The 23,173-nt window shown below is 41.7% G+C and overlaps 1 protein-coding gene across 3 annotated transcripts in view; it reads left to right on the top strand.

Moving 5' to 3' along the window:
* Positions 1 to 6,587: 6,587 nt before the first annotated feature.
* APPL2 (adaptor protein, phosphotyrosine interacting with PH domain and leucine zipper 2) overlaps positions 6,588 to 23,173 on the top strand; it is a 42,553-nt gene continuing 25,967 nt past the window's right edge. For all 3 annotated transcript variants that reach the window (XM_071798751.1, XM_071798745.1, XM_065839394.2), the window contains exons 1-4: positions 6,588 to 6,847; positions 11,679 to 11,777; positions 22,377 to 22,436; positions 22,934 to 23,005. In XM_071798751.1, coding sequence (XP_071654852.1) covers positions 6,794 to 6,847; positions 11,679 to 11,777; positions 22,377 to 22,436; positions 22,934 to 23,005 — 285 coding nt within the window. In that variant the 5' untranslated portion in view covers positions 6,588 to 6,793. The remainder of the gene's footprint in view (positions 6,848 to 11,678; positions 11,778 to 22,376; positions 22,437 to 22,933; positions 23,006 to 23,173) is intronic.

The following is a 23,173-nucleotide window of genomic DNA, read 5'->3' as shown; positions in this document are numbered from 1 at the left end:
ACAGACCTCAGGATATGTTCTGCTATGTATGTTATGACTTCATCATTCAGCTTTTTTAGCCTAAGCAACCACAGAAAGATGCCAAGGGAAGGTAAATCAAAGGGAGCTATCAGAGTTAAGATAACATGAACTTTTCAATTCTGTTCTTCAGAAGGAAACACAGAGTGCAGGGCTTGGTTGGTTCAGGTGATCTCATGATAAAAAAATTAAGCTAAAAGCTTGCTTTAGACACAGTGACAACACTAAGTGGATTTGCTTCTGATATTTGTATTAATGTTGTATTTTAAAGACTATAACAGAAGGGCTCTGAGTCAGCATTCCCTCTGACACTAAATTGACAGTCCTACCTTGAAATCCAACTTGAATTTGCAACAGCGTGTTCTGAGTTTTGGTAACCTTTATACCTAACAGGTTACTTATTAGCATTTCATAAAATAATTACATGCCAGGCATTAAATGTCTCTTATTTTAATCTACAGAATCATACCACATGCACACTTTTTTGATGAAGCACTTGTATTATTCTTTCTGTTACTTGTATTTCACAGTAAGGCTTTTCCCTATACCTCAGATACCATAGAATCGTTTGGGTTGGAAGAGACCCTCAGGATCATCGAGTCCAACCATAACCTAACTCTAGCACTAAACCATGTCCCTAAGAACCTCGTCTAAACACCTTTTAAACACCTCCAGGGATGGTGACTCAACCACTTCTCTGGGCAGCCTGACAACCCTTTCTGGGAATAATTTTTTCCTAATATCCAATCTGAACCTTCACTGGCACAACTTGAGGCCATTTCCTCTTGTCCCATCACTTGCTACTTGGGAGAAGAGACCAACACCCTCCATGCTACAACCTCCTTTCAGATAGGTGGAGACAGCGATAAGGTCTCCCCTCAGCCTCCTTTTCTCCAGGCTAAACAGTCCCAGTTCCCTCGGCTGCTCCTCATCCGACTTGTGCTCACCCCTGAACTCCATTGAACCATCACCTGAAATAGGAGAAGTGTCTGGTAGGTTAGGGAGCAATACATGTTACAAACAGCACAGCTAAAAGGAGAAAGGAGCCTGTATCTGAGCATTTGCCCAAGCATTGCAAAAACTGTGGACAAAAGGTAATAATACCAGCTTAAAATATTTCGGTACTTCTCCCTAACAATGATTGTGTTCCTTGCCAAGCAAATACAAACTGTTAAACCAGATGCCTGGCAGGCTCCCAAACCCAGTCATGCCACCACCCCCAGAGGCCACGCACTGCAGGGCAGAGGCAGGCATGGGGGACGTGGTGGCAATTGTCATCAGAAACCTCAGCTCTTGAAACCATGTTTTTATTCTGGATCTAGATGGAGGCTGCTGCTGTACTTGGTTACACAAGGGAACTTAATTGTCCTTAAATTACATGAAATTAGAGACAGCAGTTACACCCTTCACCTTCAAAGAGATTTTAATTCAACCCATACCACTAGCAAGTACATCTGTACATATCCATTCTGGCAGATAACTAACGTGTTTAATGGAAATAAACAAAGCCATGTGTTATACATTAAAACAAAAAGCATGAGATCTTGGTTACATGGCAATTAATAATTTCAGTGGAATTTTAGTTCAGCCTGATATTATCTTGTGGGGTAACACTCAAAATCACAAGATACCCCTTCTCTATGTATCCAAGAGTTCTCCTGTACATTAGATGCCTTATTATTAATTTAACAAGTAATTTATTCATATACTATTAAGAAAGTGTTGTAGGATGCTTCTGTAGTGAGAGTAGTGAGATCTTTTTCAAATCTTTCACATGTAGAGAATTTGAAGTGATTCATTGCTACTATCATTTAATATACCCTCTTATTTTTATGCAGGACAGCTGCACAACTTGGGGTAAAATATTACACCTCTAAAAGTCATTTGTAGTTCAAAGATTTCTTTGTTACTAAGCACAAAGAAGAATAAGCATATTAGACAGTGTTAAACACATAAATAGACTCAGCTGACTTAGCAAACATGTGACTAGCACACTACTGCTCAGAAATTCTTGTAAAGTATAAGTTATGAAGCCAAAAAGGAAGTATAACGCAATATGTTCTTTAAAGTTACAATGGAACATATGAGAAAGAAAACACAATGCAATATGACTTACTCTGTAACTAGTCTAACCAGAAAAAATAATTATAGTCAGCTCTCCATTAATTCTGGGTGGATTATCAAATTTGGAAATAAATTATGCTGAGGATGCACAGCAGCTGCCTTGTTTCCAAACAGGCCAATTAGAGCTGGCAACGCTTATTAACTCACGCACAGCACCGTGCAGGTTTGGTGCTTCTGCCTCCAGACCTGAGCTGGAACTGGGCAGGGAGGTGGTGAAGCACTTGGGCAAATAAGCCTTCCTGGGGACAGCAAAGCTGGAAACGTGTCGCTGAGATGGTCCCCCAGAAGGCAGAGTCCCCAGGTGCCATCTCACGCTGTGGTCCCTTCTGTCACACAAGGAGTGGCAGTCTGCGGAAGACCATACTTGACTGGCTGGTGACTGAGGGATATTCCCGACCAGCCTCAAACAGGAACAAGACAATCACACATAAAACCTCAAATTCAAGTTTGAAGATGCACTAATTTCTGCAAAAGTGCTGTAGTACTGGAAGATTTTACATCACTTTGCCAAGAGATTTATATAGCAGAGAAGTCTTGACTTTACAGATCAATCCAAACCTTCCTCTTTCCTTTAATATAGTTCATTCTCTCAACTATGAGAGTTTTAGGCTACGTTCAGGCTTTTGCTGGAAGGAAGCACTATATTTTCTTAGAAGCAGTACAATTAGTTCACGTAATAAATTACTTCATACTCAATGCTCAATTATTTATTGATTTTATTAGATATTATACATTCTCATTAGTTTTATAAGCAATATGCATAAATTTCCAGGGTTTTTACCTTAAGGTTTCTCTTTGGACTGCTTACAGGAAGTGTTCTCAGCTCAGTGCATGCCACCATGACAGGTTTTTTGAATATTCAGGTGATTGCTTCTAGGCACTATGTCTGCCATTTCCCTATTCTATTTCCATATGTACAATGTTCCCTTTAAAACTGACTTTGAAGAATAGTTACGAGAGCACTTTTCACTAGCAAGACTTCTTGTAGTAACCGAGTATTGCATTCAATACCCAGATTTAGACGAGAGGAGCTGCAGTGTTGTTCGTTCCCTGCTGGCACTGCCCAGCGCAGCAAGCAGCTCCTGAACCACACGTCAAGATAAATGCCGCGCCGCTTCTCTTCCCATGGGGTGTAAAATACTGTGTGATGTGAAGCTACAGAGACGGTTCTGAAGAAGCTCCCTCGGGTCTCAGATGCACCACAGGGTATCTTCAGCTGGAGCTGGACCTGCCAGGCTGCTCAGTGCTGCTGCCCTGCGCAGAAACCAGTGACAACCCAGGGACAGCCTCTGCTCCTCTCAGAGGCTTAGATACCCCTACTCAACGGTCTGCCTATACACAAAGGTACCCAATCTTTAAAATAATACCACTACCGTTGTATAAGTAAATAGTTGAAATGTTTGGGAGCTGTAAGGAATGATGCAAAAAAGAATGACAGATAGTAAAAGTGTCACCCTTCAGTAGTTATTGAAGTGCCCTTGGTTTTATTTAAACAAAGCTAGTAGAACCTGTTCTGGAAACGGCTGACCTCAATTTTGGAATGACAACAGGCTTCCACACTTGAACCTTAGCCTAAACAAGGCCATCAAGAACAAGATAAGACCTTAAAGATTATAGCTCTCGGGAGGGAAGACAATGTGAAATAAAAATACAGAGCATGTTGATGTTTTCTTCATGAAGAAAATACTTCAAGCCAGTGGGGAAGAGCTGTTGCTGAACTACCTCAAGCCTAGAGGGGGAGAGGAAAGGGTAGAGTTATAACAGAAGTATTTCCCAAAATACTCAAAAATGCCCTGAAGCTACTTTAAGATGCACAAAATCTGATAAAGCATGCTCTTCTCTTCCTCAGTGAATTTCGAGTAATGTTTTCAAAATCTCTGAACAAAGAAAAATAAGACTTTAACACAGACTGACAAAACTGGCTCAGACGCAGTCATGGATTCTTAAGCCTAATAATGCCTAACTAGTGCCTTACTTCACATTCTGTAGGAAAACAAACAAAAAACAAAAAAACCTCTGACCTCTTTCCACCATTCTAAAATTATCTGAAACAACATTATTCTGATAAAGCCATATCTATTTTTGTTTTTTTTTTCATTATGTAAATATATACTGTCATATTTGATATTTTTTGGTATTAGCTAGTGGTTTTTATTACGGCTCAGTGTCTTTATTCAGGCAGGAAAAGTGGACTGAACGTGAGAACTCTGTTCTTATTCAAGGGCCTGGAACAGGGTGTCCAGCTTCAGGACTGGTGGAGCAGAGTCGCACGAAGGCAGGCTTGGCACTTGGGGTTAGAGGTCCTCTCACAAGCTTCAGAAGCAATACCAATCAATGTCAGACACACAGAAATATTGTAGCCAAAATTACAAGGTTCAATGATAATTTCTCATACAAAATTAAAAACAAACGATCATCCAGCTGATCTGCAAAGCTTTCCTAAGGCCACCTGCTTCTGCACAGTCTTTTAATCTAAAAAAAAAAAGATAAAAACAAACAAACAAACAAACAAAAAAAACCAAACCAAAACAGTATTAGCAATCAGATTTCTTGCCATATAAAACATTCACTATTGTTTAAGAAAGACAGAAGAGGAAAAATCCGCTAGATGCAAAGAGTAGGCACTTACCGTAATTGCAAAGCAGGCCAATGCTAATGTTTGGAGTTCTTTTACAGCTCAAGCTGCATTTAGGAAAAAAAAAATATTTTTCTTCTTTTAAAACAGGGCAACAACATGAGTTATTTGAAGACTCTGAAACTTTGGGGATGATAACATCTTACCATTTTACAGAAAATATTTTTGTTTTCATATTCTGTTTAATTGGCAGGATTCTTCCCAAAGTCTTCAGAAATGATTTTTTCTTAAATGGGATTCTGGTTTTGCGTATCTCAATTTTTGCCTCAAGTTGCCCTGAAGCAAGAGTTACAGCTGACAAGCATGGAGCAACTGATCTGCAGATCAACTACTGTGGACTTTTAGAGAAACAGGCATCTGAAAACAGTGGCCACCCTTCAAAACTGTTAACATAATACAGATTGAGCAAGACTCTGCGTACTTTGAAAACATTAACTTTGTTCAAATAAGCATTTGAATTAATGTCTAAACACTGAACCTCTCCAACACAATTAAGGCATCGGTGAGATGCCTTTTATTATCAAAAACATAGGTTTGCAGATGGACAACCAGTAACTTAAAAAATGGATCCCCTCTAACAGCTCAAGTATAGGGCTGTGGCTGAGTGGGGACTGATCTGCCAGGAATACTCTGTGGTCCCATGGTGTCACTTGGAGAGTTGTCCATACACAAAAACGAATGCAGATCATAGAATCACAGAACAGTTTGGATTGGAAGGGAGCTTCAAAGGTCATCTAGGTCAAAGGTCATCCAACTCCCTGCCATGAGTAGGGTCATCTTCAACTAGATCAGATTGCTCAGAGCCCCATCCAGCCCGGCCTTGAATGTCTCCAGGGATGGGGCATCTACCACCTCTCTGGGCAACACGGGCCAGGGTTTCACCACCCTCAGTGTAAAAAATTTCTTCCTCCTGTCTGGCCTGAATCTCCCCTCTCTTAGTTTAAAACCATTACCCCTTGTCCTACCGGAACTGGCAACCCTGCTAAAAAGTCTGTCCCCATCTTTTTTATATGCCACTTTTAAGCACTGAAAGGCCACAATAAGGTCTCCCCAGAGCCTTCTCTTCTTCAGGCTGAACAACCCTAACTCTCTCAGCCTGTCCTCACAGCAGAGCTGTTCCAGCCCTCTGATCATTTCTGTGGCCTCCTCTGGCCCCTCTCCAACAGGTCCATGTCTCTCCTGTGCTGAGGGCTCCAGAGCTGGACACAGGACTACAGGTGGGGTCTCTCCAGAGCAGAGATGCTGCAAATGAGGGCTGCTCATAAGCAGGTCCATCTTCGCCAGCAGCTGTGTTGGTCCTAGAACGTGACTGAGGCCCCGAGATGCTCTCTGAGCCACCCGGTAGCCCGGCTGACCCTGCCCGCAGCCCCCAGTCCTGCAGTGCCTTCAAAGAGAGCTGGAACACCCCGAGGGTCATCGCAGAGGGCTCCCCCACAGCTGGAGGTCCTCCAGCCCCACAGGCCGACGCAGGAAAATGACACCTTCTCCTCATTTCCATCAAACAAGCACCCTCACAACCAGGGAGATCTCCCTCAGCTGAGGGGGATCCCACTGCCCCTGCTGCATCCCCTTTTCCTGCTGTCCGAGGAACAGAGCCAAGAGCGGGGCTGCAGAAAGCCATCCCAGCCCCTAGCTGCCCGCAGCTGGGGAGGAGATGAACAGGCGAACACCATCTGGAGCCTCCGCCCTCACAGGAGAGACAGCCGCTCCGCCAGCCAAGCCCGAGGAGTTAATGGCGGCAGGAAGCCACCCCCCGCCTGCCGCGCTCCCTCCTGCCCTCCCCGTGACTCGCTTCCTCCGCCGGACGGGAACTGGGAGGAGTGAGCGGCCGCGGGCTGCCGCCCCCACCCCGCCAGCAGAGCCAGGCAACTGCCGTGCCCCGCTAGCTGCCGAGACCCGCGGCCGCCCCCGCGGGGAGGAGGGACGCAGCCGAGCCCCGCCGTCGGGGCGTGTCCGCGGGCGTCGGCCGTCGCCGCGCACCCAGCTCCCCGCGCCCAGCCGCGCCGCAGCGCCAACATGCCCGCCGTCGACAAACTTCTCCTGGAAGAGGCTTTGCAGGACAGCCCGCAGGTAGCGGCCCGCTGCCAGGGGCGAAGCCGGGGTGACGCACCTGAGCCGGCGATGCGGGGCGGGGGGGTGACACCTCCGGAGGGCCCGTCCCCCGGCGAGGAGAGCGGGGTCAGCGGGTGGTGCAGGGCGGCCGGGCGGAGGGGCAGCGGAGCGGGCTCCCGAGGAGCGGAGAAGTGGGTCAGGGTGACTTCTCCTGTTGATACCCTCGGGGAGCTGGGATGCTGTGAAGCAGGTAAAGGGCACCCATGTGGTGTCGGGGGAAGGTTTTTGCCTCCTACGGGGCACCTGTCAGGGAAAGACTGGCTGTGTGTGCTCCTGAGGGCCTCTGGAGAAGAGGGCTGCACCCCGACAGAGCAATAGGGTGTGAGGAAGCTGGGGCACCGAGCCCTTTATCCTCACCTGTCTCAGAGAAACCCCTCTGGCTTTTTCCTCACGCTGTCCCGTCTGGGTGCATGCTGGCTGGGTGTAAGGGTTGCCCTGAAGAGGTGAGGTGTGTTGGGGGAGGATGGACAGGCATGGCGTGGCTTCCTCCGAACTCCCTGAGGGACAGGGAGGCTTCTGCACCATGAGTCACCTGGCCCCACTGACAAACGTGGATGGAAGGAATGTCACCAGCAACACATCTGCTCCTCCCCACTCAAGGATGCTCATTCAGGTACAGAGGCTTCCCATGAAGGACAGCTGGGGTGAGGTGGATCCCACTGAAGATGACTTCCTTCCGAAGGAGTCTGAGGAACAAGGACAGGCAGTTACCCCCCTTTCCATCCCAACCTCTGCAGGAAAGGGAGAACTTTTCTCCCCGGTGCTGGGAGCCATGACGTGACACAGCTGCACAAGTGACCTCTGAGGACTGTAGAAACCCCACAGTGAAGAACATGCCAGGTCGTGGTGTTTTCGGGGGGCAGAGAGGTGTGAGGCCTCAAGACCTGGAGAAGGAGGATGGAAAGAGGGAAATTCAGGTGGAAGAGAGAAGGGCAACGGGAAGGAGTGGAAATTTCACGGAGGGCTGGGGAAGATGCACTTGAGGACAAACTTTGGTGCAGACAGAGATACAAAAGTAATCGGTGAAGCAGCAAAACGAGAAGGGAGGGCAGGGTGGATCAGCATGGATCCTGTTCCCAGGTAGCCCTGTGTTGTAATCCTAACTCATCTGCTGATGGATCAGGGGAGGAATGAATAGATAAGCTGTGGAGCAGATTGCTGGAAGGTGTTAGGGAGTCTGTCATGAGACATTTTGAAGGAAAGGTTGAACATGCACCTGTCAGGACTTAATGAATCTGTAGGTGAATCTTGATCACCTCTTATCCTGTTTTTATGTGATTCCATGAAATCTCATGCTAATAAGAATGATTTTCATCATCTCTTTGGTATGGTGTATGTGGAATCTCCATCCTTGGAGATTTTTCAAAACTTGACTGGAAAAAGTGTTGAGTAACCTGATGTAATGTCAGAGTCAGCCCTGCTTTGAGCAGGGGTTTGGACAAGGTGACCTGCATTGTTCCGTGACAGCGTGAATGGTTCTGTGTTCCACACCTTACCGAAATGTGCTAGATTTATTAGGAGCAGTTATTAACTTTTTTAGTGTTAATCTCCCCAGTGTATTCTGGAGCTGAAGAACTTGACACGCAGGATAAGTGAACTCATTTACCTCTTCAATCAACACTTCCTTCAATGATTAAAAATGTAGCACTGACTGAAAGCAGCCGAACAATGCACTGAATTGAATTTGGAGGTCTTCATCTTTCTCCTGACCTGAAATGAGGGTTGTTAACATCTCCTTTGCAATTACTGGAAATACCAGGCTGTGCATAAATCTGAGTGTTTGCAGGATGTTTTGGCTTGATTTGGTCATTACTTTTGTTCAAGTCCTATAACTTTGGGAGGGAGGGGCATTGTTTAATTATTTTATAACAGCCCAGTGTTGCTAGCCTCTATTTCATGCAAGGAAACAGATTTTTTTTTCCAGTCTTTTATTTTTTTAATTTTTTTCTTGGAGAGAACTTCAGATTTAAAGCACAACCGGGCACCTCTGTGAGCTGGGTGCTACAAAATAGAGCCAAAAGGCAGTCTCTGTCACACAGAGCTTACAGCATGGCAGCTTATGTGGTCATTTACTTCTGCGTAAAGTGACCTGATTCTCCTCTGCCCTGTGCAGTCACTTACAGCAGTGCAGAGAGATGATAAAACGAGGATATAACCTCACTTCGTATGAACGGTATGAATTATGTAAATTACATGTAAGACAGAAGAGAATTAGGCCAAAGTCATTTTTCATTAGTTTTCTGAAACTTGATTTCTCTCTCTGCAACCATATAGTACTTTTGGCTTGATTTGTCTCCAAGCACTGGCTGAAAAAGGCTGTAAAAAGTGTCTTAATTTTGAAGTGTTTGGCCACCAAATGAGAGAAATTTACGCAAGCAGTCATGCTAGAACTGAGGGAAATACCTGGAAGTAGCATTTTTTTCCTATGTTTCTAGAAGTCAAGATAATGGTCTTACTAATTGAGGCCTCTTAACTGTTAGCTTAATATTTGGATCACTGGTTTCTTTCAGCAGCATTAGCTGCTATGCCAGAATTTGTCAAAAAAGCAACAACAAAGTTATACACATTCTGATATTTTGTTGCAGTGATTTTAAATGGTGTTCTTAAATACGAACTTTTCCAAGAATAACTTCCAAACTGCTTGAATCATTTATTGTTTTTATTATTTTTGAACAATGTGCTAATAACTGAGGCCAAGACTTTCAGAATTTATTTCCCAGAGCTGTTTTACCTCAACCCATATATAGACATCTGAAAAACTGAACCTGCAAAAATTCAGTAAGATTTAGGAATCTGGCTGACATTCCTGTGTTTGGAAACCTTTTCCAGAATGCAGAAACATGTGATTTGCAACCTACTTTGGACAATTTCTTTTTAATTTTTAGCTCTTGGCTTGAGATTTGTCTTGATAAACATTGTGTCAAGTTTTATGAGTTTTTACCTTCCCTAGATTTATTTTTTAACCATCTTCATACCCTGTGCATTTCATGTGCTGTTGTAACACAAAGATGATGAGCACTGTATAGATACAACGTAGTTTGTTGGCATTGGTTTTGCTTGTTTTAATGCATCATTGCAGATAATACATTTTAAAACAGATATTTTTGAAAAGCAATATGTTTTCAATTACTGAAATAATAGCTTAGTGTGGAAAACTCTCAAACCATGCCACCATCCTTGTAGGAAAGTTCTGCACAAAGGTCCTTTATAAGTTTGGGTTCTTGGTATCCATTTCATTGACTTGGCCTTTACACCATTCTTTGGGTTTTATGTTCTTTCTATTTGAAAACAGTACTTTGTATTATGTATCTTCTGACGTGCTAAGGTCTCAAACTAGTTTCCCAAATGCGTTGGCTGCCAGTTTCTCTAAGGTAGGAACTACTGTAGCAGCTTAGCATGTTAGAAGACTGAAATGTTGAGCTTCAGAGTTCCTTACAGTGTGGAAATGCTCCCCTGCAACACCTAGAACAGAACCCAAGGACTGACTCCTAAGTCATGTGCTTTAACTGCTGAGCAACACCGATTTCTGGCTCAGATGCTTCTCAGCAGAGATGAAATGATAGTTGATGTTGGACTGGGGCTCTTGAAGGATGCTGATTTTGAGTTTTTCAGGACAACCATAGAGTCAGGGCAGAGTTTTGCAGAGGAGAATAAGTGCCTTGGGGAAGTACATGTGCCTCCTGTTAAAACAGTGGAGCAACTTAGGACTTTCTTAAGACTCTGAAATACATTTCTCAGATTCGAACCTGGATACTTCAGGTACATTAGAGATTCCTGTGCTGGGAGGACAGGTAAAGCACTTGTTCTCTTACAGGACTGACATGATTATTAAAGTGCTGAAGTTTATGCGTGCCCCTCATGTAAGCAGATGAAACTAATTAATGTCACATAAATTAGCTGTACAGATGGAAAGACATTGCCAGTTAGCATCAAATAGATTGGATTTAAGACAGTTAAGACTAAGGATGGATCATGACTTTGTTAAAGGGACAGCCTTCCCTCTTTCATTATTGCCTTGATCTAGCAAATTCTAGAGCTCGGCAGTATTCTGAGATATCTTTGTTTCACATCTCAGGAGCTGTATCAGCAATGTAATTCTTTGTTCCTGATGTTTCCACCAAAACAAACCAAGGGAATTCATGTCTTTAAGATAACACAATTAATTTTTTTTTCTCTGTTTGGTTGCAAGGATGAGCTAGCAAATGGAGAAAGCATGGGGTGTCTCTGAGTGGGTGTATACTTCTGTGCCTGTTGTTGTAGATGAACACGCAGTTGTTTGGTCTGATTACGTCAGCTAGCTTTGGCAGTGGCCCTTTAAGAGTTGCTCAAGACAGTTGAGAGTGAATAATACTCTGTAAATTATCTCATGGAAGGGGGTGCTTCTAATGCAGTCTGACATTAGAGAAGTAAAGTGAGCAAGCAGTGGTGTTTGACCCAGAGTCCTTAACATGGTTTGGATTACTGTATTCAGCAGGCAGACATTCAGGACTTTTTACATTCCTCATTATGTCATAAGGAATGTCTATTAGTTGGAGTGAGAGAGTAGGAGTCAGGATACGGCCATAGCATTTTGTCGCTTTGCTTTCTTATGCCTCAGTTTACCTATCCATACTAGGAGGACTAATTTCTACATATTTTGAAAATCTGAATAAACAAAATCATGCAAAGTTGAAGGCTTATTATTTCTGATTGATTCGTATTCTTTACTACCATTTGTTTATAGTGACTTATGATTAGTTTTAACATTTTCACTTGGGACTAAAACTGTTGCTTTTTTCTTTTATTGAAGACTCGGTCTTTGCTCAGTGTATTTGAAGAAGATGCAGGAACCCTTACTGAATATACAAACCAGTTGCTTCAGGCAATGCAACGAGTCTACGGTGCTCAGGTAACTTTCTGTTTGTGTTTCTTTTGTTCCATATACAGTAGGAGGTAAATTGGTATTGTGATGCTGTTATTTACATGAAAGTTGCCAAGTAGCTGCACCTCTTGTGGTTTAGAAGTTGTGGGTGTTTTCCATCTGATATCTCAGCCCCTTCATGCCTTGATGTTCACAGCTCATGTGCATCTTGTCTGCTTTGTCTGTCTCCAAACAATTAATAAAAGAAAAATTGTGATATGTCCTTACTTTATGGTGTGTTGGAAGCCCAGCCTTGACAGAATTGCTTGCCTCATTGTCGACACAGTACGTGGATAGGTATTCGCGCGGACTGTACGCATCCAACTTGGATGCTGTGACTCACCATTTGGAAGAAACTATGTGCGTTGATTACAGAGAGAATGTACGCTTTAGGTCATACTGAAGTTGAGTACCTAAAGTAGTCAGTGTGAAAAATATGGGAGCAGGAAAAAATAGCACTTTCTAAGGCACTGACATGACCTAGATGACTAAATCCCTTTGAAAGTAAAATTTTTAAGGTAAATCATATCCAGTGCTTTGGAAAAATATTATACATCTGAGTGATTTTCAGTGAAGCTTGGACTCCCATGTGTATAAAACTAGATACTTCAAAATACCATATATAGGTCTTTGAAGACATACACAGTATCTCATGGAACTTTTGCAAGTATTTATGTAGGTTAGATACCTGAGTTCCTTAGAAACAACAGCTTTTCTATTCTTAAACCAGTACATCAAAGGACATGGATGAGGAGAAGGGGGTATTTTGAATTTGCTGCAAAACCAAATGCCTGATTCTTGTGTTACCAGGAATCAGCTCAGCTGTAAAACTACTGCAAGCGTATGTCCATTTGGTGGGATTGCTCTTTTGGGTGACTGATAGTATGGCTTGGATGAAAGAGTTGTTTGCCCAGGATCTAGCTGCCTACACCTGGAAGATCCACCTTTGGGGAGCTTCCAAGTCTCTGTGTCCTGGATCCTGTGCAAATGCAGAGCAACCAGAGGCTGAAAGCACAGCTCAGATACTCAGAAAACAATACAACTCATAGCCAGGGGCTGGAGAGGTGACATGAAATCAGCACTGAAAGTGAATGATGGGCATTTTGGTAGAGTCACTGAGCTTTAAGAGTAGCAAGAGTGTAGGTACGTCAGATGGTAGATACCTGAGACTAAAGAGCAGGTAGGATTGAAATATGTGAAAGAAGGAAATCAGAGGATAAATATGGCTTGATAGTATCCAACTTGTGGACTACACATCCCTTTGCTTGGCTAATGCCTTTTTAGGATGGCATTTTAGGAAGCAGTTGCTCTGGTCTGTGATTAATGAAAAAATGCTTTGTCTGCTTTTGTTTGCCTCGTCCTTTCCATCTTGGTTTTCACCCTTCTCCATTTCTGTTGCCCCACAGTTATGACATTTCCTCTTTCTTCTCACTGTCTCAGCGCATTTACCCATCTGTACTTCACAGTACTACTGAATCTTCTTAGTTTTGCCAGCACTTCTTGGCCACTTTCTTCCTCCACACTTCCTGTTTGAGTTTGATACAACTATTCAGTCATTTCTGAATATTGGATGTTTAATGCCATTTTGAGGTGGGAGTTGCATAGCAGTTGTTTAAAGTCACGCTTTTTAAGGATGTGGAGGAGGGCACCCTACACTACTACTGACTTGGGAAAATTCAGGTTTAGTGGCCAATATTAGGGACTTTACCAAGGACATTGGCTCAACATTTAGTGCTCTTAGTGTTGCTGCTCTGCCATTTAATTCTGGAGGAATCACTCTGTATTGTGATTTCAGTTTGGGTTTGTGTTGTCAGGATCCAGTAGTGGCAAAATGAAAATGACATTGCAGTAACAAGAAAGGATAAGTAGATCAAAGTTATTATGTAAGTGGAAAACTGAAACTATTTGTGTTTGGTTTTGTGGTTTGATTTTTGTTTGTTTGTTTTTTCTATATACACTTTTTAAAGTGTTGATATTTTTGTATGAGACCTGAAGGAGTACGTTAAAATTGGGGCAAAATTCTGTTTTTTAAATAAAAATTAATGGGAATATTAATTCAGCTATGTATGGTGGTTAATTTCCAATAGATTGATAGTGTTTTATAGGCTAACAGTGATTTCTGACTAATATACTGAGCTTTGGAAATAGCAATATATGCTTTTAAGGAGCTGTTTCTGAATATTTCAAGGGAAGACGCTTTCTGACTGAACTCGCCCTCAATTTCTGAGGGGCACACACCTTATTACAAAACTTTATGATTGCAGTTGGCATAGAAAGAGACGTCTGGTGCTGAAGTGCTCACTAAACATGAATGGACAGTTAAAAAATCATATGTGTATTATTTCTTTGCTGCCTAATAAAACTTGAGAGAAAATAAGCTTTTGCTGATATGTTGTTAGGAAGTGCTACCAACCTATTTCATTTTGAGAGGGATCAAGATTTAGTAGAGAGAGTGTAAAAGTTGAGAGTAGTGTGAGGCCACGTTCTGAATTTGCCTTTTTATTTTCCTGACTTTTTTGTCTTGGCAAAGTCATAGTCGTCCTCTGCTCTGATTTCCTTATCTGTAAAATAGAAATTGCAGTTACTGACCTACTTTGAAGCGATGATAAAAGTTCTGTTTGCACAGCCATAAAAATGGCTGAAATCACTCCAGTCATGGCAGTCATGGAAAACAGCAGTGGGTTGTACCGCTCCAGAGTATTGAAAAATCAGGGTTTATGCCCCCCCAAAACATTTATGACCGTTTAAAAAACATTAATCTTGTTTTCTTTCTAACTACATTCTGAACTTTAAAATTTCTCAAGTCTTCTAACTACATTTTCAAGATTTTGTGGAGTAGTTTATTAGAAGTTTGGTGTTTTATGTGATGAAGGTTCTATTTTTCATGTAATTCAAACCATCGTAGTACGTGATCAAATAACAATAGTTGATGGTTCTGAATGCAGTGCAAAGTCTCAGGGGAGCAGCAATTAGTACCAACTGCAATTTGTTAATTATCTGTGTGGATATATGCATGTATTTTGTCCCCAAACACGGCTTTGTGTGCAGAGCAGCAGTAAGTTTGTAAATTGACAGCTCGAACTGCTCTAAACACTTGGATCAGTGTCTTTGAAAGGAATGTGAGAAAGAGAAATATTTGCCCAGAGCTTTTAAAAACACTTAGGAAAATAGGAATCTTTTCAAGCATTCCTTTTATTTCCTCTCCCCCCACCCGCCCCGCTCCCCCACTTCCTAAGCTACAGATTTCTGCTGGGTGCTGGGGATCTAACTTCACAGACTTACATATATTCAAGCAAGACTTCATTTTGTATGCCTTTAACTTTTCTAACAACAGTAGGGCAGTTTTGAGACGGGCGCATTCATTGGGATGGGCTTCAGCAGACAATGTAGACAGACCTTTAAAGTGACTTGAAGCTGGTTTTGTCCCAGGAGGGCAAGAAAGGATCTGCAGTGTCCTGTTGCAGGATGTAGCACTGGAAACGCTGTCCAGGCACCTGGAGCAGCTTGATGTGAAAGGGCCGACAGCACTATGCTGTAGCTGGGTGGTATATCATAGAATCACAGAATGTCCTGAGTTGATAGGGACACACAATGATCATCAAGTCCAATTCCTGTCCCTGCATATGACAGCCCCACAGTTCACACCATGTGTCTGAGGGCTTGTCCAGTCTCTTCTTGAACGCTGTCAAGCTTGGGGCCATGACACCTCCCTGGGGAGCCTGTTCCAGTGCTCCACCACCCTCTGGGTGAAGAACCTTTTCCTAATGTCCAGCCCAAACTTTCCCTGGTACATCTTCCTGCCATTCCCTTGGATATTGCTACCAGGTTGCTTTTGGGTGTGAGGCTCTCAGTATGTGATAAGCCCCTGGTTGCTGTGCAGGATCAGGACAGTGCTTTCACCTCTTTGGGCACCCACACCTGGTGTGGTGGTGACTGTTTTGCGCATGGAGCTCTTTAGTGAAAAAGAGACAGCAATGCAGATGCATTGTATGATGGTGTGATTAAGAAGTCTCAGGAATCAAATCTATGAGTTGTGCCTGAGGAGTGAGGTTTGGTTGATCTGGCAAGCCCATGTGTGTAAATATAGTGAAGCATTTTTATAGTTCTTCATCAAATAAACCACATCCGTGTGAGTACATATTGTACTTCCTGCTGTAGTTCTCCCATCTGTGCTTTAGTACCCTGGAGTAGTTACCACCTTAGTTGTCTTATAGAGGAAATCTCCCTTAATAGAGTTTGTTCTTGTAGTTCTTCCTCATTGTGAGCAAGCCCTGATGCTGCATCTGGCATTACTGCTCTCTCATTTCTGTGAATGTTGTGTTCATTATTCTGGACATGGTATTACCTGAGCAATAAGTAATGCAGCAAGCAGAGATTGTTAGAAAACTTCATTTATTGAAGTTGCATGCTGAGGCTCTTACAATGGTGTATGAGCAAAATGTGCCCAGTTCACATTCCTGACTTCCCACTGCCATAGCAAATTATTTTCAGGGCTTTACTGTCATCTCCAGCTCTTCATCCTAATATTAGAAATGGCTCAGCTGGGATCTTCACTTGAAAGAAAATGCTATTTAGAAACTCAGGAGACTGTTGTGTCTCTACTGACCATTAGAAGGGATAAACAGTTAAGTAGGTTAGAGGAAAGTAAGATGCAGTATTTTGTCATTGGAAAGACGTTTCATCTCATTGTTGCTGACAAATCTGTCTAGCTACTAAGAGCAGTGATAGCAGAAGAGGAATAAAAATAAACCCATGTTGCCTTTATCGGTACATCCAGAGAGAGAACAGCACGGGAATTGTGAAGTGTAATTCTGTTCAGCATCTGTGTCTCTGTGAGCATTTGTCTTGTGATTCCAGAGTCACACAGACAAAGCAGCAACAATCTCGGGCTCACTGCCTTTTTATGTCCAGACTCCTAAGGAAACTCTTGACAGCTATGGAATAGTCTTGGGTTAGATGCACAGCATTACATGGGTATCAGGACAGTTTGGATCTGTCCAGGGCTGTTTTAGGTAGTGCTTTATACCAGTGTTATTTCTCTTTCCAAATTCACGACACCTCATGTCTGCATCTTTCAACAGTGCAGTTTGTTTCATCTTCCTATGTATTGACTTTACCAGGCTGTAGATCAGTAGATAGGTGTCAGGCTCTGTAGGGCATGCACCGTTTTTCGTATTTATTATGTTGCATAGCCAACCTCAGGTGTTCAGAATTCTTAAATTAGTTCTTGCCAAATTAACAAGTAAGCACTGATACAGATTTTCTTTTAATTGCCTTTTTTTTTTTTTTCCATGCCTGAGGGAGCAATTGTATTGCCTTTTGAAATGATAAAACTTTTATTTTTTCCCAAAACGTTTTGAAACAATTCAGTTTAAGTTAGTGTTTTGTAAACTTTCACTTCCACATGGAGAAGCTTCAGTAGAGTATTAGATAGGACAAATTCTTGGAAGAAATTAAGTTGTCAGTTCCAAATGCTGTGAAATACCATGTATTTTTCCATATTCATTGTAAGTTTGCACTTCCTGAGGCATATTCACCATGTGTTGCTAACAGAGGTAAGCAGAGCGTCATCACATGAGAATTAATATATTTACAAAGCCGTGGGAGTTGTTTTTAATGCTGCCTATGAAGTTGGAGTTGTTACTGTGCCCAGAATAAAGGTCAATACTACAAGAAGACATCAATGTATGGATGCCCTGCTGATGATAGTTGTTTTGCAAGAAACTGGAGAGATTCATTCCCTACTGACCGAGCCATCCTACTTCAGCTGCTTTTGCTGTTTTACAGCAGAGTTTTGACTAGCGACTTCTGTTTCTTGAAGCTATGAGCTGATCCTTTGCTGAACTGCTCACGTTTGTGAGGACTGAATGCCATGCTGTTTATCAGCAACAGGACAAGCTGCGTGTGAGCCTGATCTAGTGAAGTGCTGGGCAGCCTGGGCACCCCTGGCGAGACTTAGCTTCTCTCACCCTTGCGTTCATGTTTCCAAGCTATTTAATATGCAAACCTAAGCATGTAGGACTGTCACATTTACTACGTTGCTGGAGAACTCTATTTTGCGAAAACTCTATTTTGCAAGACGATGACATGCGCACGTAGACAGCCACCGAAGTGTTGTTTCAATACCCAGTTCTTTCAATGCTGTGCCGGGTTTTGAAGGTAAATGTGTCCCCTAGTTCTAAAAAGATGAGAAGGCTGCAATTGCCTCATGGATCTCGTCCTTCAACCACCTACCTGTTTGTTGTTTTTGTTTCTCTCATTTATGAGGCATTAAGCTTTCCCAAATGTAAGCCAAATTTTATTATGTGTCATTCTGCACATACAGGGTGCATGAATAAGTACCTTTACCAGTATCTTGCTGGTTTACATGACGAAGCCTCTGGCAGTTCTGTGTGCTGGTTACTTGCAGAGTTTTAAAAATGCCAGCTTTAGCTGGAGTGGGAAAGTAGCTTTACAGAAAGCTTCATTATACTGGGATTGGAATTGAACATGCTGGAATAGCTCTCTGTCTTTAGAAGTTAATTTATAGGTCAACTTAATCCTTTACATGCCCTCAAATCTGGAGTCTGTTAGACAACTGTCTATAGAAGTATCTTCTGATTTCAATGTATTAGTCCTCAGAGTTTATTTTGGAAACATAAAGGAGACCTAGAAAGGGATGGGCTCTGTCACTGGTAAATGGTTAACAGCATGGAAACTTTATTACAAACAGGTTATAGAAAAATAATATTCTGTTATGATATGAACAGGCTGGTGAATAAAGGTGATAGTGAAGAAGATGGAATCAACCCAGAAAAATCACATGCCTTTACTCTGGCACTAGATCAGAAAATAACAGCTGGACACTTTTTTGCTGACATATTTGAAGGCAGGGTGAGACACTGAAATAACTTGAGAATTAAACAATGGTTTATAATCTGTTGGATTTTTTTTAATTTCTGGTAGATTAATGTTAGATTGAAGACACCACTTCCATTACCTTATCTGTGTGAACGAGTATTAGTGAATTTATAAAAATCTATTCCTAAGGCTGTCATGCCCTAACATGCCAGCCAAGGTTATAAAAGAAGGAGGAGTCAGGACATCTGTAATCATAACTGATTGCTTGATATCTTTGCACACAGTTCTTTCTTCCTTCCTTCTAGTATACTTTATATTAACGCTGCAGTGATGTTTTCCCTGTTAAATAAAATCATCTCATGAAAATGAATGTGTTAGTATTTGCGAGGCCAAGCACTGGTTAATTCTGTTTTCATTTAGAATACTTGGTTTTCTGTTGAGGGTTTTATTTGGTTTCTGCCTGATATATCCTCTCATCAATAGCTTTCCCACTCCAGAAATACTTGGTGAATTCTGAAACATCCAAGTAATGTGGAAGAGTGTGGAACAGGCAGTCAGGATTGTGTAGCAGTTTTTCTTTTGGTGTGGTATACTGAATTTCAGTCACTTTTATCTAAAAGAAGCGAATGTTTCTGTATTCCATGGGAAAATGTCTTGGAAATAGATTAAAAACTGTTAAAATAATTTCCCTGGATTTAGTGGATCTGTCAGTTGAAGCAATGCAAATAACTTGTAAGTCTTGAGACCGATTAGGATCAGAGGAGGAGGGGGAGAAGGCTGATTAGGAAGAAATGGGAGGAGGATTAAACCAAACTTTCCCAGATTAGTGTGCTTAGCAATGCAGTATTACCACTAGGTCAGCAGAGCACTTTGCCTGCTTCCTATTATGCAATGTGACTGTGTTTCAATTTGTTAGCTTAATTTGATTTGTTTACATCTGGTTGGGGGCGGGGGGGGGGGCGAGTGTGTTTGATGGGTTGGGTTTTTTACTCCTAGTGATACAATGACTGATTTTGTACCTCTAAGGGGAATGAAGTCTGGCTGAGGTTGGGAGAGAGGATGAAGAACCCAGGATAACTCTTCCACATGGGCAGGGATTGAGGAACAAGTTTGTTTGTGGTGTTTTGACACAAAGAACCAATCCTAGAAATCACAAATGTGACCTGCTGGCATCAACGGGATACCAGTAATATGTGGAACTGTTGTCCCTAAATCAACTCAAAATCCCAATGTAAATTTTATGTCAGACCCTTTCATCCATTTGTTCTCTACCTGGAGTAGCATGCCATGATTGTCTGCTTGGGCTTTATGTGTGACTATTGCCACCTCATCATATACTAGATATGGTGTTGTTCACTTACAGCCCTTTGAGACCCTCAGGGCTGATGTATTCCCCAATTATTCTGTCACATACTGGAGACCGCTTCTGGGGAGTGGTGATCATCAGATGTTGTTTCCTCCATACGCCTCTTTGCATGGTCCATCCTCAAACTGGCCCACACAGATGAGTAATGATACTCTTTGTCACACTTTGGATATTGGGTTGGGGGAAAATTTGAGGATCTGCTAGTCTAAAAACCAAACTCATAGAAGCTTTGAGGGTGGCTAACACAAAGGAATAAGATGCCTTTGGTCTCAGCCTATTATTCTGAAGTTTCTTTTAGTGTTAACAGGTTTAAGCCACAAGCATTTATTTTCCAAATTCAAAACAGACCATACAGTTGCAGACTTTGCAGGAGTAAGTGGACTGGAACAAAAAGGGGGGAAAAAAGAGGCGTATTTCTAACACGCAGTTTATTTCAAAAGATTTCTCTCACCCTGACCCAGCTGTACAACTGACAGATGGCATCACACTTGCTGTGTGAGGACTTGGACTTCTCGTGGTTCTTACTCATCTCTGTCTTTGAGGTTGTGTTTATGAAAAAGATCCCAGGCCTGAGAACCTCTGCTTCTTTTTTGTAATCTTAAATTAATCCTTGGGCTCCACTCTTATGCATACGAACAAACCCTTTTAATGTGATCAGTCCACATGCAAGGAGTCTCATCCTTCCTGTCCTCAAGTCATTGCATGTCAGCTCCCACTTCGAAGGTGACAAAGGCTCTCCAGTGTTCTTACAGCCAGGGGACAGATAGTTAAGCCTCATTTCTATCTTTCTGTGAGCACTTAAGAAAGTTTGTTAATTTATTATAAGACATGAGCCTTTTCTGTCCACTAGCTTGGGAAGTACTTAAATGCTAAGAGTTTGTGTTAAGCTTTTTCATATTAAAAGCTACGCAATCTGTATAACCAACCTGCAAATCTTACATGAATCCTTGGCATTATTATTGTATGAAAGATTAATGCTCATTAGTAATCAGTCTGAGATAAAAAACAAGACTAATCCATCACTGTGAGGTGAAAATAGTCATGGGGTGCACATGATCCAAGTTTGTACCAAGATTAACTCAGTTCTCAGTCCTTGTTTGTACCTTGGAAGGCCTCTGTGATCACATCTCCAGCCACCTGTGAGTATTATCACCATAGTGTTTTCAGTTGATCAGAATTAGCTCACCCATCTTTTTCTGCCATATGTTTACATACAGCTGCTGTTACCTAGGCTGTGGCTACATCTCTTTGTTCTTTCTGAGCACTTGGACACACTTAAGGCTCTGTCTAAATGTTTGGGCCTTGGTGTCCATATTAACCTTCCTCCCTGGCGTGCCAGGGTGGTGCAGAAGCAGCGAACTGTAATGCAGTGTGTCAGAAATGGCACCAAGCCAAAGTAAAGGGTGTTTCAGAAACTCTGGCCCAGATAGTTAACTGTGCCGTGCTTAGGGTGACAAGGCAGAACACAAACTGTCCTAGTTTTAATGGTTTTCTGTACCAGCCCCGGCATAAAGGATGCTGTTAAAGCAGTTCAGAGGTTGCTCTGAGCTCTCTATGGCCTTGTATATTTAGAGAGAGGAATAGATTATGTTAAAGTTTAAAATGAAATTAAATGAAAAGTGATTAGTTTTCTGCATTACTCAGGCAGAGAAAGATCTAATCTAATCTAATCTAATCCCAGTTCTTATTTTATTTCAGTTTTAAGTCATTGTTAAAGAATCAGGGACAGAGGAGTTGATTCACTCTTGTTAGGAATACATTGAGTAAAGATTGACATATCCAAATACTTGTCTGTTTTTTTCCAGCTGTCAAGCAACATTATGCAACCTCCCTACAAGTCTTACTTTGCATAAGCACGTTTTGAGGATGGGTATACTTTCGTTGGCCAGTTTAGGCGTGAAAATACAAAATTATGTGTCATTTTGTACTACTGTATCAACTTAAAGCACTGTAATTGCATCAGTACATTCCCTGATGGTGAATGCATTATATAAAGTCACATTTACTGGTTCTTTCTCTTGCTGTAGGTTTTGGGGAAAGATGATTAACCAATATGAAACATTCTTATGCTGATACAACATCTTACATGTTTGAGATTGTTCTAATTTTGTTATTAGATATGGGGGGCAGAACCCAACCCAAAAATAAACCCTTAATCCTACCCTCGATTCAAAGTAATTAAACAAACTCTATGTTGGTTAGGTCTGAAGTGTACCTGTTATTACTGCTTGTTTGTGCATGTATTTTGGTACTGGTTGTTCACATACAACTGAATGTTTGTGTAAGTATTTGCAGATTCAGTCAAGAAGCTGGTAACAAAGTAGCAACAGCAGAGCTCAAGACCTTTATTATTTCTATTAATGTGTGACTTTTGTTTGTAGAATGAAATGTGTCTTGCCACACAACAGCTTTCGAAGCAGCTCCTTGCCTATGAAAAGCAGGTATGTTCAACATATGCCTTTGATTTCTTTTCAGCCTCAGCACTTGCAAAGAAGTCTGTGTAAATAGTGTGGTTTCCAGAAGTGCTTAGGGCATTTGCTTTACTTGATTTCATGTGAAGGCTGTTGTAAAATTCCCCAGATGTTCAAGGGCGTTAGGTAACTTCTGAGAATCTTTTTTTTTTTTTTTTTTTTTTAAAAAAAAAGGTGCAAAATGTGAGTTAAAAAATATATTAAGATCCAAACCAGTTTGTTCCTATTGTATGACCATGACTTTAAAATGAGTATAATAAGCATTAACTATATGTTTCCCAAAATGTATTAATTTAAAACAAGAGGAGCAGGGTAAAAGAGTATCTATTAGTGAGCTGCTGTTTTTCCATTTAGTTTTGTCATTTATTGCATTTTGTAGGAGCATTCATTACCTTTGTAGTAAAACACATTGTATTTTATATTCACCTGTAATGATTTATGGACCAAATGTGTGTTTCTATTTTCAGCATTTTGCCTTAGGTAAAGGAGATGAAGAAGTGATATCTACCCTTCATTACTTTTCAAAAGTTGTGGATGAGGTAACTTGATTTCCCAATATTCTATTTTTACAATATAGAGTATTGGTGTTTTTTCTTTTGGTCTTCATCCTTTTTATTCCAAGCCTTTCTACTGAAAGCTAGATGGTGCCTGGGTTTTATAGGATCATTTAATTGGGGGAAAAAGAAGTATAATATCACCATTTTGTA

The sequence above is a fragment of the Patagioenas fasciata genome, chromosome 1 (genome assembly GCF_037038585.1).
Source record: "Patagioenas fasciata isolate bPatFas1 chromosome 1, bPatFas1.hap1, whole genome shotgun sequence".
Lineage (NCBI taxonomy): Eukaryota > Metazoa > Chordata > Aves > Columbiformes > Columbidae > Patagioenas > Patagioenas fasciata.
The sequence above is the reverse complement of the archived record's forward strand: the minus strand, read 5'-3'. Positions and strand labels throughout refer to the sequence as shown.